The sequence below is a fragment of the Grammomys surdaster genome, unplaced genomic scaffold, assembly GCF_004785775.1.
Source record: "Grammomys surdaster isolate TR1022 unplaced genomic scaffold, NIH_TR_1.0 125756, whole genome shotgun sequence".
In the NCBI taxonomy this organism is placed as follows: Eukaryota; Metazoa; Chordata; class Mammalia; order Rodentia; family Muridae; genus Grammomys; species Grammomys surdaster.
In genome coordinates, this window is record NW_021620588.1 from 1,428,538 (window position 1) to 1,450,819 (window position 22,282).

Below are 22,282 nucleotides of genomic sequence, written 5' to 3' on the forward strand. Positions count from 1 at the left end.
GTTATTACCCAAGCACTTACAGCCCTAGAACAAGGTTCATCTTCTGAAATTTGGTTATCCATGTTAAAGAAATAGCCAGTAGACAGATTCCTCAGCCGTTGCACCCCAAGGGATTTGCCCATTGCACTGGGTCGGTGAGGAGTCTTGGCCTGGCTGGTCCTTGTCTGTGTAGCTGTGGTACCTGAATTTGAGGCAAACAGCCCTTGCACCCCTGGGAGATGGCTCCATTGCACAGGGATGGGTGTTTGCATCTCTCTATGTTTCCCCTAGCCCTTGCACCCAGAGGACTTGTTTCCATTGCACCTGGTAGGGTAAGGGAGACTGTCTTAAACTATCAGTCCTTGATCGCTTATTCCCCCAAGATGGAATTTGCTTGATCGGGCTTGAGTTTGAGTCATGATTGGTACCGCGCTAGATAGGCCAAGGACAGTTCCATCTTAATAAAACAAAAAGGGGGAGATGCAGAGAGACGCGGTGAGCGGTGACGGCACTCGCCATTACAAGATGGTGCTGGCATCCGGCATTCCCACAAGTACAAGTGGACTGCGCGTGTGCATGTGGTGATAGCGCGCCAAGTCACGGCCCATCCCGGGGCATAATATGCATTCCTGAACAAGCAGCCAATCAGATATGAACACGCCGCTCCAGGGGTATATAAGCAGTGCCTTTTCGGGGCCCGGGGTCTTCCTCCTTTCATCACAATAAAAATTTGCTGCAGAAGGATCCTGGTGTCCGCGTGCGTTCTTGCTGGCGAGACGACTATACGTGGGTCACAGAGAAACACTGTTTTAACAAAAAAAATAAGAATAAAAAAAACTTAGGGATCTGAGATTTCATAAAATTATAATTGAAGCAATCCCTATGAGCCACCATGGAATTTGGTTAAATCTGCCTACCTTTCTGAGGTCTGGGTATTCTTTTTTTTCTGTCTCTGCTGCTGGTCAACTTAATTGGCTCTTTTGACACTTTCTTTTGAGCTTCTTTCTTTAATGCCTTCTCACCACGTGGCCTCATGTTTGCCACGTGTCTAACTTCCTTCCCATGGCTTCAGAGGCATGGCTTTTTGCCTTCTAAGGGCAGCAGCTGAGATTTGCAGCCTGATTTCCAAGGTGGGGTTGTCCTTTAAATTTACTTTTTTAAATGGGTTGTATAATAAAACTGTAGTTATATCTGGGAGGTGGTGGCGCACGCCTTTAATCCCAGCACTTGGGAGGTAGAGGCAGGTGGATTTCTGGTCCAGGACTACACAGAGAAACCCTGTCTCCAAAAACCAAAAAAAAAAAAAAAAAAAAAAACTGTAGTTATGAGGAGTAAGATGGGACTAATATTAAATGAATTCCCTCCCCTGTAAAAGAGCTATTCAGGCTTTTTGTTTTCTACTTAACATTGTTTTAAAGTATGGTATGTTTAGGACCGGGGGATCTGTTGCATTGTTTAATCGAATTTTCTAGTCTCAGACCCAGAGAATCCAAATTCTAGACAGCCAAGGTCAGATTTAAAAATTCTGTCTTTTCATGTTAATTTGCTTACTGTGAAAAAAAAATATATGTATATGTATATATATGGCTTCAAAGACTTCCTGAGGCAAAGCCTTACTAAGTCTCTCTGGCTAGTCTGCACCTAGATATGTAAACTAAAGTTCTGCCTGCTTTTGTCGCCTGAGTACTGAGGTTAAAGGTGTAGCTTAGTAGTACTGCTCAGTCTGTACTGTTTTTTCTTCCCTCTTAAACAACCAATAACAAACCCAGAATGAAAGGGGAAAAAAAAATGTAGTAATACTTTTGGAATCTGCTGGTCAGATTCTTTTAAAGGGGATATATTAAGGGGGCTTGGGTGATAATTGGTAAAAATATTTGTGTTTCAAGCAATGAATACTTGAATTATATCACCACAACCCACATTTTAAGTCAGGCCTGTTAGAGCATGTTTGAAGGATCTCTAGGACTTGACTGTCCATACAAGCCTAGTTACTTGGCAGGCTCCAGGTGAGTGAGAACGTATCTCAAAAAACTGCCTTGTAAACTAAGATTGCCTGTCTTTAAACCATCTGCATACACACAGGGATATTAAAATATTCCAAATAATATTTCATTCAAGTTTCTCCCATCAAATTGGGATGTGGATTTCTCTAGTGAATAAGCAAAGTTGGAAACTAAACAAATGTTGGTTTTGTGATTTCTGAAAATAAGTTTTCAAGTGATAGTAAAGCACATGAGATACAGAACAAAGCTCCTATTGTGAGGTCTCCTGGTTTATACTCAGAAGCACTTCCTTGGGTTTCCCTGCACTAACCATTGCAGCTATCCTGATCCTGTGTTAGGTTTACCTTGGGCTGATTGTTGTTTAAATAAACTTAGTTTCCTGCCAGGTGATGCCATATGATTTCAACTTGTTATATATGTTAAACATTTATACTTAATGTGAAGGTTAGGTGTGAGTTGTTTTTACTATTCAAAATTTGAGCAAGATAAGGCATTTTTTTTACTTGTCTTCTGTTTGGTGGAACTGTGTAATTATGGTTTGCAATTGTTACTCTAGAATGACAATTGAGCACAAGGGCAACTCTTTGACCTAGCAACCCTAACTGTAGAGCACCTTACTGGGTCACAAGTCTAGGAGTCAAGCATTTGACTTTGAAGTTGAGGCGGTTTGCTAGCATAGTGTTTTACGTTGGAGGACATATTTATCCAGAAGATATTCAGGACTATTTTTGAGTGGGTTAAGGAATTGATTCTGATGAGCACTGTTAGTGAGCATGGAGTGGCCTTTAAGCCTGAATTGGAGTTATTTCTGTTTTCTTGGATATCATAGACTCATTTTCCCTACCTTGCTCAAGTAATGATGGCCTATTTAAAAAAAAAAAGAAAAAAAAAGCCCTTGTTCTTTATCACCCTGTTTTCTACATATTTGTTCAGAGAAATATTTGTTTGGATCTCCTTTTGGCAATAGTAGCATGTTTTCGTCATAGTTATAAAGTTGAGTATTTTGTTACATAACCAGTACTAACTCCACTGGGTGGATTTTAATTCACTCAGTAGTCTTGAGTGGGCTTTATTGGCCCTTTGTTAAAATCTCATATGAAGTACTGTTCATCCTAACAGAGGCTGTTTGTACCAGTGGCCCTTAAGCAACTTCCTATAGATATACTAGCAGATTGAGGGCCAGAGATAGAAACGAGTCTAATGTTTGGTCTACCTGCCAGCTTTTTTGTTTGTTTGTTTTTGGAGACAGGGTTTCTCTGTGTATCCCTGGCTGTCCTGGAACTCACTCTGTAGACCAAGCTGGCCTTGAACTCAGAAATCTGCCTGCCTCTGCCTCCCAAGTACTGGGATTAAAGGCGTACACCACCACCACTGCCTGACTACCTGCCAGCTTTATACTACCTTGTTCTGATAGAAATATTATTTTAGGAGATCTAGAGTGTATTATAAGGTTGGTGGTAAGCTTGTAGGAACTTGAAAGTGGAGTAACTACTCAATTTCTCTGAGGGAAGAATTAAAATTTTTGACCAAGTGTTGAGCCACTGAGAATGGTCTCAGAACATCACTTCTTAAGGAACCTTCCCTGATTGCCTTCAGCCCTATGCCACATTTGGTCCTGCTTAAATGTTGTCATGGCTTTTAAAGATCTTAAGAATAGTAATTGTGTAATTATTGTTTTTCCTCTTTTAGATTGTTCCTTGAAGACAGGACAGTGCTTGTTTAAAGCTATGTTCCTGCTGTCTGAGTAGCAACAGGTCTTCGAGATCAACATGATTTTCATAATCCCAAGATGGTGCCTTTTACATTCTCAAAAGCAAGCAGAGGCACGATGGTCAGAGACATTACTGTCACTATGTTAAATGCTGCTGTGCAGTTTGGATTTGTCTAAGGTAGTTTAGGTAGGACATGTGTTTTGTATGAGTTATACCTTCCATAATCCATGTTATGCAGTTATCATCTTTAAAATCTTGTAGCTTCATACGTGAGGATAAAGGTGTTTTACTGTCATAAAATGTTTTGAACATTTCCCCAGAGTTCCAAAAACCACATTATATATGAATGATGGTTATACTTTATTTTTTTAAGATGCTTAATTGTTCCATTAACACTGTTTGTGTTTTAAAATAATATATAAAACTGACATGTGGACATGTCCATCTATAAACTTTTAAGAAACTGTACTGTCTTTAAAGAGAGTTTAATATAGCATGTCTTTTGCAACATACTAACTTTAAATAGTGTTGGCACCAGCAATATCATGTGTAGTCATTTTGAAAGGAGTCATTCCAATGAGTGTCAAGATTGTTCTGAATGCTATTGAACATTTTAAATGCAGACTTGTTCATGTTTGTAAAACAAAACTGTCAGGAGCTTTGGTCTAGAAATTAAAAAGCTGAAGTATTATTTCAGAAGGGAAACAAGTTACTTGCTGTATTAGTTGGAGAAAAATATAACAGCTAAGAAAATTTAAAACCATATAGTCGACATTGCTGAGTATCTGCCAGATGAAAAGAAATGCTCAGAATGATTCTTTTGTGCAATATAACAGCTTGTTATATTAAAGTTTTTCCCACAGATATAAACTCTAATCTATAATTCATAGACGTATGTTACAAATGGATGAAGCTTACAAACGTGGCTGGACTTGTCACTGTGCTTGTATTTATTTATGTGAAAGCTTGGCAATAAACCTATGTCCTTAAATAGTCAAAATGTGGAATGACTTTTTAATCTATTGGTTTCTCCAGAACAATTATGTTGACATTTGCCCTAATGGTGGAAAATAAAGTGGGTAATGCTGTGGCATTGTTCATCGCTACTCGTTTGTGGTGTGAACGAAAGAGGGGGGCATGCACTTATACTTCAAAAGATCCTTGTGAAAGACTGACAAGTTTGGGTCTTCACAGTTGGAATTGGGCATCCCTTTGGTTGGGAAGGGAGGGAAGCTGGCCTGTTACCTATAAATCGCTGACAGGTGTGATTAAGTTTAAACTTTGAGGTAAATTGGAGGAACTTGTACATTGTTAGGAGTATGACAATTTGGACTCTAGATTTGGTCATAAGGATCTGGACCAACTTCTGGAAGATGTATAAAATAACTCCATGATACATTGATTTCCAGCTGACCAATACCTATCCCCCCCCCCCCCCCGCGCCCTTTTGTTGGAGACAGGGTTTCTCTGTGTAGCCCTGGCTGTCTTGGAACTCACTCTGTAGACCAGGCTAGCCTTGAACTCAGAAATCCGCCTGCCTCTGCCTCCCAAGTGCTGGGATTAAAGGCATGGGCCACTACTGCCCACTGCCCGGCACCTATCCTCTATCAATTAAAATCAGAAGATGAATTTCTGGGCCTTTTAACCCAGAAATTCAGTTTCACTGAGCTATATCCCTGGTCTAGTCTTGAAAACAAGACAAGACCAACCCCCAAAAAATCTTAACTACGATTGATGTGTTTCAGAATTTTAGGAAAAGGTAAGCATTAGAAGGTTTTAAACTTTGAGAAATGGCTTCTCTAGAAAGATGTACATGGTGAACACTCATGACTCCTAAAGAGTTTAGAAGATTGGACTGGGAGGTTTTATTTGAGAAAAGTATGTATTTGCTTTAAGTGGGTCACAAAAGGCAGGTAGGAAGAACTTGGACTGAAACTGGTCTTAAGTGGCTAACATCTTCACAATTGATGAGTAAGAACTTTACCCTGATGCAAAAAACCAAACAAGAAAATCAAAAAAAAGAAAGTTGACAATGGAACCTAGGCCGCTATAGAGGAGGACTTGACTTCACATCCCGTACCAGTCAGCTCATAGACTGCCAATAACTCCAGCTTCTAGCCTCCACAGGCACATGTACTGGTACACATACCAACTTAATACCTGCATGCAAACAATTTAAAAATAAGCCTTTCACCTGGTATGGTATTGCAACTCTTTAATTCCCAAAACATGGGAGGTAGAAGCCAGCCAGGGCTATTTGACAAAACCTTGTCTAGAGGAAAAACTTCATAGCTTATTTCATATTCTAGTAACCAGAAAAGCAAACTTTACCAACCAGAGATGAAGATGACAGTGTTCACTATATTTGTAGTGTCTTAAGTCATTTCATATACTTAATAGAATTAGAGCTATGGTGAACCAAGCACAAACCTGGTATATTAACTTTAGAACTTAGCATAAAAGGTAGTTCATTTGTTTAGTAAATATTAAATGCTTACTGGCAAAGATTATGAACTCGGTAAATGAAACAGACAACCATTGTTATACATCTTACTATGATCACCTTGGTTTGAGGTTTAAATTATTTCAAAGATGGAAATTTATGTTCAATCAATAATGTATTTTGTCAATTGCAAAATTGCCTACCTAGGGTATAAAACCTTTAAGAATTTCATAATCCCAGTTCATTCTCCAGTAAGTAGTTCTGAAAAGACACTGGCTACTGACTGTGGTGCAATGTGGATTCTGTTCTCAAAGGAAGTACTGTCTGTGTCCTTTATTCTAAATAGAAACATCACACTGAAAATCTAAGCTGAAACAAGCCAGATCTCCAAAATAACTTTCCATAAAGCTCAAACAAGGATTGCTTTTAGAAGGCACTGTTAAGGAACTGGTAAGTAATAAGGTTATTTCATTTTCCATAGAACTATCTGACGAAAAATCAGTACAACTAGAGAACAACAGAACAACAAGCTAGGCAAGAATAACAGGGCTCTCAAGTCAGGAGGTCCATCCAACACTCTCTTCTGTTGAGGACACCAGACCTACATTTTGTGTACAAACAGGGAGGTGGGTGATTTTAACTCTCATGTCATACCTTGGTAAAACATTTGTCCTGAGTAAGCAGTATAGTTTACATTTTCTTTCTTTTTTTTTTTTTTTTTTTGGTTTTTTTTGTTTTGTTTTTTCCGAGACAGGGTTTCTCCCTGTAGTCCTGGTAGTTTACATTTTCATTTAAAGATACATTAGCTCCCTCCACCCGCCAAAGACTGACAAGCACTTTGGGGGTTGGGGAGGGCTTTGGAAAATAACACTTCCATATACTAAAAGAGAAATTCCTTTAATTAGGCTTATTGGTCCCATACCTCATCTACTGATGCTTCTACTACTTAGTAATGTCATATTACTAAGAGTCACACAAAGCATCCTTGCCCTGTTTAGGTTGTATGTATTTATTTTAAGGCAGATGATAAACTAGGTCTTGAGGGATGCTTCTGTTTCTGAGATGATACAAAGAATTTAGATCGTAGAACAATAGGCTGCACAAGCAATAGAATATGGCCTAAAGTGTTCTGAAACTTAGAAGCCAAGCAATGTAGGCTTCTCAAGAAATAACATTACAATCACCTTGCTAACAATAAAGCATTCTGGAGTAGTTAAGCAGTGTAACCTGTAATACTTAGTTACTTTTCTGATATTCTTCTCCCAAAGCAAATTCTTTATGCTGACATTTCCAGTGTTAAGAACTACAAATACTGTTGTCTTCATTCTTTTCTTTACCAAGGAGGGTCTCTTCCTCCATCTTGATCCGAAGGATGAACAAAGGCTTGAGGAGTGCGTTTTAGAAGATAAACTGCAGCATGAAGGCCCCCGATGTTCACCCAGACTGTATGGACCTTTCGCCACACATGTCCCATTCCAGATAAGGCCTGGCACACACAGAAAGCATAAGTCATTAGGCTACCAGTCTGCTTCTAAAACAACCTGAAATCTTTCCACTTAAAAGTTATGGGTGATGAGGTGGAAAGTTGACTCAGAAGTTAACAACACTTGCTATTTTTGGAGAGGATCTGGGTTCAGTTTCTGGTACATTGTGACTTACAACTATAACTCCAATTCTAGGGGATCCATCCAACACCTTCTGTTGAGGGCACCGGACAAATGTATTGTGTACAAGCAGGGAGGTGAGTGATTTTAACTCTCATGTATAGTACCTTGGTAAAACATTTCTTGTCCTGAGTAAGCAGTACTGCTCTACCAGTCCCTGGTCGACAGACACGGCTCATTTCCCGAAGGCAAGCTGGATATAGATTCCAATTTCTCTTCTTGGAGCCCATCCTATAAAAGAGGATCAAGTATAAACTGTTGCAAAAGGTAGTTTCTTACATGAGACAAGAACAAAATCTAAGGTATGAAGAAGTCATCTTTTAGAGGTCAGAACTTTAGTATTCTATGCCAATGAAGGAAACTGTTAGTCAAGTGTTTATAATGTTTTCTATCAGAACACTTTAAAAAAACTAACTTATCTCATTGAAGACAAACCACTGAGTAGTAATCTGTCCCAAGAAGCAAATGCTCCTCAGCCTACATTGTGGAATAGGACCATGTAACGGCACAATGGGTGAAATGAATTATGGTTATGTTTTTCTGACTGAGAAGATAGTACAATAATAGGTGAACTCATGCTATTTATTTAAAAAAGAAAAATCCAATTTCTACCTTTTTCCAAATGGCATATCTGTTACAATAATATCCACAGAAGCAGTTCGCAATGGGAGGTTGCAGATATCCCACTGAACAGCATCAATGGGCAAACCCCAGGAGGTTTTTCTGTGGAGACAAAGGAAAGATATGTCAATATATTCTCCCAGGCTAATGAGATGGCTCAGCAAATAAAGGTACTGGCCATTAAGCCTCATGACCTGAGCTTGATCTTCAGGGTCCTTGTGGTACAAGGAGAGACCTAAATCTTTCAGTTGGACTTCTAACCTCTGCCCTTATGTCCACACACAAATAAATGCAATAAAAAACATTCTGCAGTCTGAATTTCTAAAGATTTTTTTTTCTAAAAAGAAATGTTAAAGTAATATTAGAAATATGTCCATAACTGAAATACAAGTTTTTTAAACGGTTAAGACTGGTTTTCAAAGGACGTATAGTTAAGAAAGCACCAGGGAAAATGAGCTTACATATAAAAAAAGTGTCTAACAAAGGGGGTCTGCCCTAAGCCAGACAAAGGGAATTTGATTCCTGGGACTCACAGGGAGTAAGGAGAGACCCAACTCCCACAAGTCATCCTCTGACTTCTACACCATGACACAGCTCCATGGCACTCTTAGACCCACACACATATACAGATATAAACAGAAAGCCCAATCCAACAGCCTTCAAAAGCAAAGCAATTGGAAGATTTAAACAGGCCATGGATACGAGTATAGATAACTGGTAATTTAGAAGTTATGGTAATGGCTTTCATGCTTCTTTCAACTAATAATTAATTTGGTTCTTCTTCTTTTTTTTTTTTTTTTTTTCTTCAAGGCAGGGTTTCTCTGTGTAGTTCTGTTTGTACTGGAGCTCACTCTATAGACCAGGCTGTCCTCGAACTCAGATCCATCTGCCACTGCCTCTGGAATAAAGGCATGCGCCTCATCTAAATAATAAAACCTATACAATACTGTACCATTTTGGAAAAGGACACAAAAAATAATGAACAAAAAAGGAGAAATAAAATTGCAATCAAGTATGGAAATGGCAGTTAAACTTACCCATCTTTAATCTGACTCTTAGTCAATAAAGATGAGATGTTATTTGCTGCTCTGTTCACTGCCAGTGGGTTGTTGTCCCCAGCAATATGATAACAGTGAGACCATTCAGTAGCTCCCTATGAGACAGGAGTGTTGGTTAAGTATGCCACAAGAGAAAAGGGAAAGTCACTATGGATGGCCAACTCTCAGGAACATGGCAATCTGTGCCATTCATTTCTTTGCCAGAAATGACTTCCCTGTTCTTCTGCCTGCTGAACTTTCACCCGCTAGAAATGTGGCTCCAATGTCACCCACCATGACATCAATGTCAGCCCTAGAAGCACTTTGTACACCTCTGTTGCTGACTTAGCCCATTTTAAACTGTCTATCACCTCTGCCTTCCAAGTAATCCAGCAATTCCTTCCAGATAGGTCTAGTATTTTATTCTATCTCTACCCAGCAATGGCTGGCACATATAAGGGACTACATTCCCTTAATTAACATGATTTAAAAAATTTACCAAACTAACTAGACCTATGCTGTCTTAGATTGTTGAGTTTAGCTTTCAAAAGATAACCACCGTATCTCTGAAAAGATTTTAATAGTTAAGTAAAAAGGTCAGCAGCATATAAATGCCAAGCAGTGACTTATTTGTGAAACGAAGTGACATACTATGGTACAGTCATACAATCTGTCACAAAGACATGCATGCATGAATATAGCACTTCATAACTGTATTTTGCCCAGACTCTAAAGGGTGATGACATTCTGGTCTATTATTCTAAAATGACTGCAAACAAAAGGAATGTTCAAGTATGCCAGAAACTGAGTGTGCAGGAATACAGAAAGAACCCAGAGTAAAAGTCTCTCAGGTGATTTGTGCTTGCCAACCTTTTGTTATTTTTATTTTACTGTTTAGTCCAGTATGGATTTCCGACCTCAGGCTACATTCACAGTACTTCTAAATCTCAGCGTATTCTAGGACAGATACTAGATACTTTAGTGGACACATCTGTACACAGACCCCTCAGTTTCCATCATGTCTGCTGAAGTTTCTACCTTGGTACTCTCATGCCTACTTTTACGTGGAAATGGCTCAGTCTGGTTTTCGCTCTTTTTATTCTGATGTCTACTTTGATTGCATGTTTCTTGATCCATGGTCACTTTACCTGCCATTTCGTAGATAAGTCATAGTTTAATGATGGAGAACTACAGTTTTGTTTCCAGAATTCTTGACTACAATAACTCAGCTCCCTGTGCAGATCTCAAGCAGTAGTCACGTCCCTAGCCATCACTAGTGGAACATTCAAAGTATTTGCATTTTCCTCTTGGATTGTAACTCCTGATCAAAGTCAGACCATAGATTTTCTAATTACACTCTCGATTATTTTTCCCTTTATGGGTTGCTTTGCACTTACTCATCTGTCCAAATTCTGCCCACTCAACACAATCTGTGGTACTTCTGTGAAGTTTCTTTTCCCTGGCTTTTGGTACAGTGTAGAATATTTCACTGTGTTAAACACAAAAACTTGAAGTGACTTTACTGTGAGCTCCTGCATGGTCCCTTACACAGGTGATGTGGTTCAATCTTGAAGGCTCTCTACCTACAAGATCCCTTTTCCACTGTGTATTGTGGCTCATGTCTGTAATACCAGCCCTTGGGTGGGGCTCAGGTAGTAGAACTATCATGAATTCAAGGTGAGCCTGTGCTACACACCAAAACCCTGCCTCAAAAGGGTTAAAAAAGAAAACATCTTCCCATTTCTTATTTTGCCTTCTGTTAATGTTTTGTTTTGTTTTGTTTTTGTTTGGGTGACTGGATTTCTCTGTGTTGTGTAGCTCTGGCTATTCTGGAACTCACAAGAGATCTATCTGCCTGCCTCTGCCTCACGAGTACTGGGATTAAAGGTATGTGCCGCCACCACCACCACCCAGTACCTTCTGTAGTTTATGAGTATTGTAGCAATTCTGAAAATTATTAATGGTCACTGGGTATGGTAGCCTTGTTAGATTTCCTAAAATATGTTTTTTTAAAAAAAAAAAGAGAGAGAGAAAGAGAGAGAGTAAAGACCAGGTTGTTTGTGCCCTAGAGGAGATAGGTAAATCTCCGTGAGTTTGAGGCCAACTAGGGCTACATAGTGAGACTCTGTCTCGAAACAAACAAACATAAAGAATACTTATAGGTTTTCTTATGGGTTTGTTTCTATTTTTGTTTTGCAGTGCTGGAGATCAAGCCCAAGACCTGTGTCTGGCATGCCAAGCAGGTGCCCTAGCACTGAGCTGCACTGTGGTTTCTCCTTTCATAACTAAACTTGTTTGTTCCAGGAACCTCTACTTATGTGGAGGTTGATGGTCCTTCAGTTATCCTCTGCTGTTCAAGCAGGTGCCTCATCCATTTGATACAGGGAAAAAAAAAAGGCTTATCAGTTTGTCATTCTCAGCTCCTCTGTGATCCAGAAAAGACTTCACTGTCTAATCATATGGCACTTGGCTGTTTGAAAGAAATGGTTGCAATGCTTTGACAAAAAGTTTTAACCTGACTATGAGAATTTTTTTCAAACTTTTGGTTTTTTTCTCATTGGATCCAATTTGCTCACTAGGTCTAGAACATTTTGAATAGATCACTTGCTTATGTAAAAATAAAAAGGTGTTATTACCTCTATTGGTATTGCTCCAGTTCCACACATTGGATCCACTATTACATCAGTAGGTTTAGGTTCACAGAGCCTGGAAAGAGAAAACAGTTCAGCACATGGGAAAATCAACCAAAAACTAAGGCTTTCACAACAGAAATTCCTGAAGGTTACGATCACAAGCCTTCTGGCATGAAGATCAACAACTTACTGTTAGAAAGTCAGCCTGGGGTTGGCACTCAGTGGCAGCACTCACCTATGTGTATAATGCTTTTGGGAGTTAGGGGCAGAGCAAGAGAGACATATTGATTGATTTGTCATCGTAGTACTCAGAAAGCTGAGGCAGGAAGATTTCTAGTGGACATTTGCTAACAACCAGAAATTTAGTATCCTTTCATTTTGGATTTAACTGTAGAGATACAGTCCTTAACATAAAATAACTGCTTTAACTTTATATACTGGTTATTTCACTGAATGCTTTAAACAATCCTATAACCATTTAACAGACAAAATGATGCAAAGAAACATTTTTCCTAGGACACAAAATAAGGACAGTCAAGACTACAGGTCACTGTGAATAGCTCTAAATGTTATTTACCAGTCCTCAGATCACTAAGTTTCATCTGATCAAACCTTTTCTATTCTGTTTGAGACCTTGTACCATGCATGTCAATGATCTCCCTCATAAGACAGATTCTTGGGCAAGCCTGTAATGCCAGTCATTGTTAATGGGCCAGGATTGGGCACTTGATCAAATTATGTCACTCAAATCCACTTAGGAATCTGGAATAAAGAGCAAGCAGCTCTGGGTTGTCTGACCCAGTCATGTGCCACTAGAGGTACATGCATCCAAATGACGGGCAGCCACATGCACAGGTGAGCTAAGCAAGAACACATAAGCTTTTAGGAGACAGGAAAGCAGTCCTTTGTATTTTCTACCATCTAGTTTGTATACTTCTTAATTTTTAGTCTTTATGTATATGGATGTATTGCCTGCATGTATATCTGCATCATATGTGAGCACTGCCTGTCAAAGCAAGAAGAGGGCATCTGATCCCTTGAGGCAAATTATTAACAATTGTGAGCCACCATGTCAGTGGTGGGAATTGAAGCCAGGTTCTCTGGAAGAACAGCCGTCTCTCTAGCCCCATAGTTTCTATCTTTCCTGAGATACTTTCAAGGGGGTTTTGTGGATTTCGTATCATCTTTGTTCGTCTCTCCAGCCACCCCAATCCTCAGCGTAATGATCACTTCATGTGTACGTGTGCACGTGTATGGACACTTGTGTTTGCCAACATGCATGTGAAGGCCAGAAATCAGAAATCAACACTGGACCGGGCAGTGGTGGCGCACGCCTTTAGTTCCAGCACTTGGGAAGCATAGGCAGGTAGATTTCTGAGTTCAAGGCCAGCCTGGTCTAAAGAGTGAGTTCCAGGACAGCCAGGGCTACACAGGGAAACCCTGTCTCGAAAAACAAAAACAAAAACAAACAAACAAATCAACACTGGGCATCCCCACCCCCATGCCTCTTGTTTTGTTTTTTTGAGAGCGGGTCTCTACAGAGCCCTGGCCATCCTAGAACTCAGTATGTAGGTCAAGCTGGCCTAGAATTCACAGAAATCTACCTGCCTCTGCCTCCTAACTGCTGAGATTAAAGGTATGTGCCACCACATTCAGCTGGGCACCTTTCTTTTTTTTCTTTTTTCTTTTTTTTTGTTTTTGTTTTTTTGTTTTTTTGAGACAGTGTTTCTCTGTGTAGCCCTGGCTATCCTGGAACTCACTCTGTAGACCAGGCTAGCCTCGAACTCTCGAACTCAGAAATCCGCCTGCCTCTGCCTCCCAAGTGCTGGGATTAAAGGCATGCGCCACCACTGCCCGGCTGGGCACCTTTCTCAATTGCTCTTTACCTCAAAACCTGGAGCTCACAAATTCAGTTAGAGTAGCTAGCCAGAAAGCCCCAGGTATCCTCCTGTCTCAGCCTCCTCAGTGCTAGGATTACTGACAATAGTAATGTGGAAGGCTGGGTTCAGGCTTGTATAGAAATTGCACCAGGCTATCTCTTCAACCCAACCATTATTTCTTTATTCTATTTAGTTTTTTCTTTTTTTAATACTAGCACTCAAATAACTCTTTGTATGCTGGTTTCTATAATCATGGTTGGAGGCAGATAATAAATGTTGTTTAGTGACTGAAGCTTAGAGTGTTTCTCTTAAGTTTTCTGTTACTAACTTAATGTGCCCCAGTTGAGAGGAACTATGAGACCACACATGACCACGACAAAAGAGGAAGCAAAAATTGAAAAGGAAGAAAATGTAATTATATAATTCACCAGAACATGCCAGGAACTGTACAGAATAAGATAATCTGTCTATGTTTCTATATTTAGTCCTCATGAACAAAACTTTTTAATAGAAATTTCTATTTTTTATTTATACATATGTGTTAGTATCTCTGTGTGTGCAAACGCAGGCCAGAAGAGGATATTGGAAGAGGGTATGGAGCTGGAATTAAAGTAGGTTGTAAGCTGCCGGACATGGGGGCCTAGAATTGAGCCCTGGTCATCTGGAAAAACATCATGAGCCATCTCTATAGCCCCAAAGTTAGTCACCACTTTTTTACTTTTTTTTTTTACGTATGTATATATGTGGGTGGAATTTTTAAAGTATGTGTATGTGCTGGTGTCTACAAAAGACAGATGTTGAATCCCCTGGAGCTGAAGTTGCAGGTCGTTGTTATCTACCAACCTGAAGGCTAGGAACCAAACTCTGGTCCTCTGCAAGAGCAGCATGCATTCTTAAACATCTGAGCCATCTCTCTAGCATCAGTAAACCTTTTCTTCTTTTTCTTTTGTGTTCATATGGAACACTCCACAAATCTGTCTGTCATCTTTATGAAGGGGCGATACTAATCTTCTCTGAATTGCTTTAGTTTTAGTGTATGTGCTGCCAAATCGAGCACAAGAATAATTTTTGGTGTCCCATGTCAGGCCCATTTTGCAGTATTGAAATCTCAAGTGTAGGGGGGTAAAAAGGACATATTTGAGAAAGAAAACACCAAGAACGTAAGACTGACAACAGTGGCAGGCTGCTTGCCTTGCACTTCTCAAAGTCCCAATACGATTATCAGGTTGCTGCCAGTGTAACATTTAAAACTATGAGTAAGTGGGATGTGGTGCTATGTACTGTGATCTGAGCACTCAGCTACCAAGCTGCATGCCAGCACCACCCGTCACTCAACATACAAGTTCTGTACTCACACATCTCAAGGATCTCATTTGTTTCACTGCATAAAAATAAAAGCACAGCAAAACTGACTCTATCGCCTAAAGAAGCACATCCTTTCTCAACAGAAACAGCTTCTCAATGAAGACACACACACACACGACCACCACTCTCACATTTATAATCAAGAATACTAATAAACCACCCATAGAGTGTTTTCTGGATCAAAAGCTGAGAACAGTGAATACTGAAGAGAAAAATAGGGAACTTTGTAATTCTAACCAAGAAAATTTTCTTTTTACTTTTAGAAAAAGAGTGTTTTAATTCAGAGCGAAGTGTTCATTACAATATGGATAGCAAAATATCCTTCTGTTACCTGAGCATCCCATAGGCAAGAGTTGACCTAAGAGTTGTAGGTCCAAAATGTGTAATATTTCTGCGATGGAGACTCTCTTCTGTCAGTGCAATAGCAACAATGACTTCATTATCATGGATGTTCAAGAGAACCTACATCAAATTAGAAACAAATGAGAAAGTCAGAAAGTCAACAGTCTTCAAACTGCACCTAATAAGGCCTTTAAAAAAAAAAAAAAAAAAAAAAAACGGCCGGGCAGTGGTGGCGCACGCCTTTAATCCCAGCACTTGGGAGACAGAGGCAGGTGGATTTCTGAGTTCGAGGCCAGCCTGGTCTACAGAGTGAGTTCCAGGACAGCCAGGGCTACACAGAGAAACCCTGTCTCGAAAAACAAAAACAAAAAACAAAGAGGGCTTTATCTAGCTGTGGTGCTTCCCCCATGTGCTTTAATCCTAGCACTCAGGAGGTAGAGGCAGGTGGATCTGAGTTCAAGGCCAACCTGGTCTATACAATGAGTTCCAGTACAGCCAGGACTAGATAGGAAGACTGTCTCAAACAAAGCAACAAACAAATAAATAAATAAATTTAAAAGAATAAAATAAACAGAGCCTTGAAGCAAAGATTGTTTAAATTTCTTAGATAGGCTAGCTGGACTGAAACAAGAAAGAGATACATGTCTCTCTTACTAAGACTTTTTGAACTAAGATTAAAAACAACAGAACAACTGTCTTATTCATGGCTGGGTCCGAGGTAAGTCAATGGAAAGAGTACCTGCTTGGCAAGTATGAAGACCTGAGTTTATATCCCTGGAGCCCAAGTAAAAGCCAAGCATGGCTTGTTCATACACCCATCACACAGAGAACTGTCTTTTTAGAACATTTTTAATTTTTATTTTATGTGCACAAATGTTTTGCCTGAATGTGTATCTCTGCACTACATGCACACTTGGTACCTATGGAAGCCAGAAAGTGGTGTGTGATCCCTTGGAACTGGAGTTATAGAAGATTTCAAGGTACCTACATATGAGTGCTGGGAATTAAACGTGTATCCTTTGAAACAGCAGCCAGTTCTTTTAACTGCTAAGCCATCTTGCCAGCCCATACAAACTTTCTGATTGAGTTATACTCTGCAAGTTTACTATTCAGTGCATAAAATTCAATTGTTTATGTATTTATTTAGTTTGTATGTGGCTTGAGTATGAAGATCAGAAGATAACTTCCACCATCCATCCTAGGAATTGAACTCAGGTCAGCAGCCTTAGTGGCTAATCTATCTACCATGAGCCCAGAGGTACCTAAATCTTAAGTACATATATATATTTCAGTGAGCTCTGACCTACATTCAATACCCTTTAGAAAGCTCCCTTTTGTCTCCTTCCTGGGGTGATCGTTAATCTAACCACTACTATTATAAGTTAGTTGTATCATTTTTGGAATTAAAAAAATAAAACAGTATATATACTATTTTCATTTAATTTTAAAATATTTTATTCATTTTACATTCTATGTGTATATATATGATATATACACACATACATATACACACACACACATATATACACATACACACAAATATATACATATACATATGCTGGCTGTCAGTAAGTTATCTCCCAGTTTTTATTATATGAACATATTCTGGCCAGGCGGTGGTGGTGCACGCCTTTAATCCCAGCACTTGGGAGGCAGAGGCAGGCGGATTTCTGAGTTCAAGAGTTCGAGGCTAGCCTGGTCTACAGAGTGAGTTCCAGGACAGCCAGGGCTACACAGAGAAACCCTGTCTCAAAAAAACCAAAAAAACAAAAACAAAAAAACCCAACACATTCTGATAGTATAGATTTAAAATATGTACGTGTGGTTTCTTTTTTACCACTCTTTTTTCTCAATACGGGGTTTCTCTGTGCAACTAACTCTGGCTATCTTGGAACTCACTTACTCTGTAGACTAGGCTGGCCCCAAACTCAGATTCATCTACCTCTGCCTTCTAAATGCTGGGATTATAGGAGTACACGACCACTGCCTCTGTGTGTGTGTGTTGTTATTGTTGTTTTAAGACAGGGTTTCACTGTACCCTCTGGCTGGCATGGAACTCACTATGTAGACCAAGCTAGTCTTAAAATTAGAGATGTGACAGTCTCTGTCTCCTGAGTCTGGGATCCCAAGCATGTGCCACCACACTTGGCCTACATATATTTTTTAAATTACTACTTTTTTTGGAAAACACTTCAAACACTTTTACAGTCACTTCTCAAACATATCCTCTATCCAGAGCTGATACCATGTCACATTTGCTTTTATCTTATTTTCCTAGTGTTTTAAACAATGTCTGATTACGACTACCTTTGTCCTAGTTTTCCTAACTTACCAATATTCTAAGAAGATAAAATGTTCCCCAGCCTTCCCCCTAGAATGTCCTCATCATGGCCTTACCAAAGGCAGAGGTCAAGAGCTGACACTCCAACATGCAAGGCCCTGCCCTACACATCTTATTCACACGGCCTCATTTCCTAGAAAGCCCTCTGAGCCTGGGACACAGAGACATCATCAGTTCATATAGGATGTGTCTTCTGTGCTACCTTGCAGACTTCTGGACATGGCTTTTCTTAGCCTCTTTGTTCTCACAGCTGTATAAGACAATATGGAATGCGGAACTGTTCTCGTCTGACATTAAAAAAGAAAGTTACAAAGAGAGTGACATGCCCCCTGATGTAAGTATCCCAAATGAAACAAAAATTGACTTCTTAGTAAAAATGTCAACTGCTAAGGACCTAGATAAACCACCAGGAATGTAAAGAATTCCAATTGCCATTATCAACAGAAGTCACCCAGTAGTTACAAGGATAGTCAAGCTAACCTGGCTCTAGGTGAGGATTAGCCCGAAAACCCTGACACAAGGTTCTGAAAATTATATTCTACTATTGTTTAGTAGCAGAACTCTCCAACTAAGATAGAAGTAAGTTTATTTTAGGTAAAGTTACAATCTAGAAGTCCATATAATGTAGAAAAAATACTAGATTAGAAATGAGAAGACTGGGGATATAGCTTAGAAATAGAATGCCTTCTCGAAAAACCAAAAAAAAAAAAAAGAAATACAATGCTTGTCCATATGTGCAAAGTTGTGGGTTGAGTCCAGCACCGAGATTTGAAAAAAAAAAACAAACAGACTCCTTACTTCTGCTGGACATGGTGATGCCAAGGTCAGAGACACACACAGAGACAGTGCACACCTGAGGGTTTTGCAAGACAAAGTCTCTTCTCTACATAGTCCTGGCTGTTCCGGAACTCACGATGTAAGCCAGACTTGCCTTGAAAAGAAGAGATCCTCTGCCTCTGAGTGCTAGGATTAAAGGCATGTGCCACCAGTACTTGAGTTCTGATGAGTCTATCCATTGAGCACTTACCGTACACCAACGTATTATACCAAACACTTGAAACCTGTTCATAGCCGGGCATTGGTGGCGCACGCCTTTAATCCCAGCACTTGGGAGGCAGAGGCAGGTGGATTTCTGAGTTCAAGGCCAGCCTGGTCTACAGAGTGAGTTCCAGGATAGCCAGGGCTACACAGAGAAACCCTGTCTCAAAAAAAACAAACAACAACAACAAACAAACAAACAAACAAACAAAAACAAAAAGAAACCCGTTCATTTGCTTTCCATACTACAGACCATAAAAGTATATACTATTATTGGCTCTGTTTGAAATAGGGGCTCAAAAAGACAATCTTGTCCAATTCTAGAGAGTTACTGACTAAAAATTTCAATCAATACCTATCAATCTATCTCCACAGGTCATGCTATTCCTAACATTCTCCTAGCTTTACTGCCACTGTTTAACGGCCCCTGTGCTATGTTTGTCTGGAAATTTTACAAATGTATGAGAACCTTTTTTTTTCTTTTGTGGGTGACTGTGCATAAGTCACAAGTTTACATTATCTTTCTACCATTCTACCTTATTTCTGAAACAGAGTCTCTCACTGAACCTGGGTCTTGCTGTTTCAGCTGGTCTACCCAACAAGCTCCAAAGCACTGCCTGTCTCTAACTACCAGTGCTAGGGTTAACATGCATACATCTGCCCTGGCTTTTATGCGGATGCTAGGAATCTGAACTCAAGTTCTCATGCTTGCTTAGCAAACACTTTACCCACTGAGCCACCTCCCAATCCACAGTACACATCTTTTTAATCATCAATAAAAGGTAATACCCACCTCTACATCAAAGTTGGTCATATCAGCCTTCCACTTAAAGTACTCTTGAATAGCACCCCCAAAATCTCTTGCAGCCTCATTGGAGGTAAAGCAGTGTTTCTCTCCTGCTCTGTTGCAGGTGACTCTAAACTTCTGTACTTGTGGTTCAGTTTCTTCTCTTAAGCTTTGACCAGTTTCATCTTTAGAAGATGCCAAGACATCACCTACTAAGGTTGATATCTCTTCTTTGATGGCTGGATTTTCATAATAGTCCAAGATATGTGACTCTGAAGTGCTGCTGGCATGCTTTTTCTTACCGTCTTTCTCATCTGCTTTGTCTCCTTGTCCACAGTCAGCCTTCTCTTTACCTGCACTCTGATTTGCCTTTCTGCGCTTGGCTTTCTTCTTCTTGAAAGTGGTGTTAATCTGCCAGACTTTTAAAGGGTCTGACCATGGGAGTTTTCCAGCCAGTTCTTCAAAATCTCTTAGAACTTCTTCTTTTGTAGCTTTGAACTGGTAATCTTTAAACTCCTGAACAACCACAAACAAGTTATCAACTGATCTCAGACAATGAACCTTAGCCAGACTTTCCACTGCAATATCAAAATATATCTTGCCCCGGTCTTTGCTGATTCTGCAAGATGACTTCAATTTCTCTCTCACTTCATCTGCGGCTGTTTGTTCAAAGCCAGTAGGTACAGTGGCCCCAATAGTGACTTGGAGATGCTCAGACTCACTTCTGACACCACCTTCCATCACGGGCACAGGGTTCTTGTTCTCATGAAGGTTCACATCCAGGTGCTCACTGGTAGCTTCTTGAGTGTCAGACATGATGGAAATGCTTCTAAAAGGCCTAACAGTCTCTAAAGTCAATACAGAAATGAAAAAGGAAAAGAATTCAGTCTCTTTTCATATTTCAATGTACATACCAGAGTTAAAACTATCATATAAATAATGGCACGGATTACAGGCAGTGAAACATGATTAAACAAGCAATATACAGGCTCGTCAGGAGTATTTCCACCGAATGCAATACTTGGCTTAGGGTCATCTGTGTTGGTAAGCACCATCTTATACTTGCTAACATAAAAACAGAAGCTCCTATATTGTCCTTTCAGCTAAGCAGTTCAGAATATGTGAGGCTGTGGGGGTTCAGAGTTATGAATTCTCACCTCTTGCACTCACAGGTCCAAATGACCCTAAAGCAAGTTAATCCTGTCTAGTTTCGAACTGGAAACTAAATATATCCCTTTTTCCCCAAGTTGGAAGGTTTTAATGAGAATAACACAATTCTGGACTAATGATCAAAACTTTTAGTGTGCGGCTGAGGTATCTATTTTCTGCTGTGTAGTCAAGTGGGCAGTGAATTTATTAAAGATTAACTCAACTTCCACCATCTAAACAATTATAAGGATCTGAAAGCCTACTACATGGTGACGCTGAGATCCAATGATGTGCACCCAGAGCAGACCTTGGAAATATCTGAAGCTAGTAAAACAGACTTCCTGCATGAGTTTTTGTGTAGGTTGAAGGGGCTGGATAGGTGTTACCGTGATGGAGAGTCCACACCTCCCATTAGATTTTCCTAAGTGTTGTGATTTAAGCTAACTTATTCCCTGTCCCTATTCTATGCCAAGGACAGGCCACAAAGGTTAACGCGGTCACACTGCGTCACTGTTCACCACTGTGAATAGAACTCCTACAGACAGGTTGGAGAGCTGAAGAGTTGCTCCGACTGGAGGGAAATGTGTCTCTCACTCCCAACCTCTGTGAGGCCCTGAGAGAGGCCAGACGCTCCGTCCTAGCACTGACCTACACAAAGCCGCCGCTGTCCTCCCTCCGTCCCACCCATCCGGCCACTCCCACCCGTGGCCAGTTACCGGCTGTAAGCCCAGACCCTTCCGGTCGCCGCACCTGCGAGCCCGGCGCGCTCAGAGCACGCCGCCGGAAGCCGAGCTGTCACCCCGGAAACGGAAGTCAGGCCTTGGGGGTCACGATGCTCCCGCGCTCGGGGTGGGCGAGTGTGCGCGTAAAGCTGTGCGCAGTTGGTTGCACTCTGACCCGGAATAGGAAGATCTGCCGGCCGGTCACCTGCCCGGAGGTAACCTCTGTGGAGGGCGTGCTCGTAGCGAGCACTGCGTCAATCGTTCAGTTGTTTTACTTCCTTTGCCTTAAGTATCGAGCATTTGGATGAGACTGGGACTTGATTCCAGTTTTAAAGCCAGAGAAACACAGTCTAAAGAGATTATTTTCCCCCATTTCCGTCTTGCACAACACTTTTTACTTGGAATTTATTTTTGAGATGGGCGTCTCACTATGTAGCCCTGACTGACCTGCTCGCTTTGTCGACTGTTCTGCCCTGGAAACCACAGATATCCACTGTCTCTGCCTCCGGAATGCTGGGATTACAGGTGTGTGCCACCATACCCGGCTTGGTTTCTTTAAGAGCCAA

At 40.4% G+C, this 22,282-nt stretch overlaps 1 protein-coding gene and 1 non-coding gene across 5 annotated transcripts; both read right to left on the minus strand.

Moving 5' to 3' along the window:
• Positions 1 to 734: 734 nt before the first annotated feature.
• Positions 735 to 21,783, minus strand: Thumpd3 (THUMP domain containing 3). Of its 4 annotated transcripts, none has more exons than XM_028788616.1 (9): positions 21,745 to 21,783; positions 19,852 to 20,693; positions 15,669 to 15,799; positions 12,096 to 12,165; positions 9,460 to 9,575; positions 8,414 to 8,524; positions 7,909 to 8,032; positions 7,475 to 7,623; positions 735 to 783 (listed from the first exon to the last, which is right to left on the minus strand). In XM_028788616.1, exons 2-9 carry the CDS (start codon positions 20,659 to 20,661, stop codon positions 771 to 773), a joined length of 1,524 nt encoding a protein of 507 aa, XP_028644449.1. In that variant the 5' UTR covers positions 20,662 to 20,693; positions 21,745 to 21,783; the 3' UTR covers positions 735 to 770. The 4 variants fall into 4 exon arrangements, with proteins under 4 accessions (XP_028644449.1, XP_028644450.1, XP_028644448.1 ...); XM_028788617.1 differs by having other exon boundaries at positions 21,711 to 21,764; XM_028788615.1 differs by lacking the exon at positions 21,745 to 21,783 and adding an exon at positions 21,643 to 21,717.
• LOC114639891 lies at positions 14,923 to 15,029 on the minus strand. Its single transcript, XR_003714075.1, has one exon. It is a non-coding gene; the product is annotated as a U6 spliceosomal RNA (small nuclear RNA).
• Positions 21,784 to 22,282: the final 499 nt, after the last annotated feature.

Bases quoted from the DNA above. Each gene is read 5' to 3' on its own strand.
- Thumpd3 (XM_028788615.1), bottom strand. From the start codon at position 21,682: ATGGGTGGGACGGAGGGAGGACAGCGGCGGCTTTGTGTAG. The intron at 12,166-15,668 runs GTAACAGAAGGA...TTCTCTTTCCAG, and splicing joins CTTGCCTATGGGATGCTCAG to GCTCTGTGAACCTAAACCTA. The intron at 7,624-7,908 runs GTACTATACATG...TGTGTGTGCCAG, and splicing joins ACAAGAAATGTTTTACCAAG to GCCTTATCTGGAATGGGACA.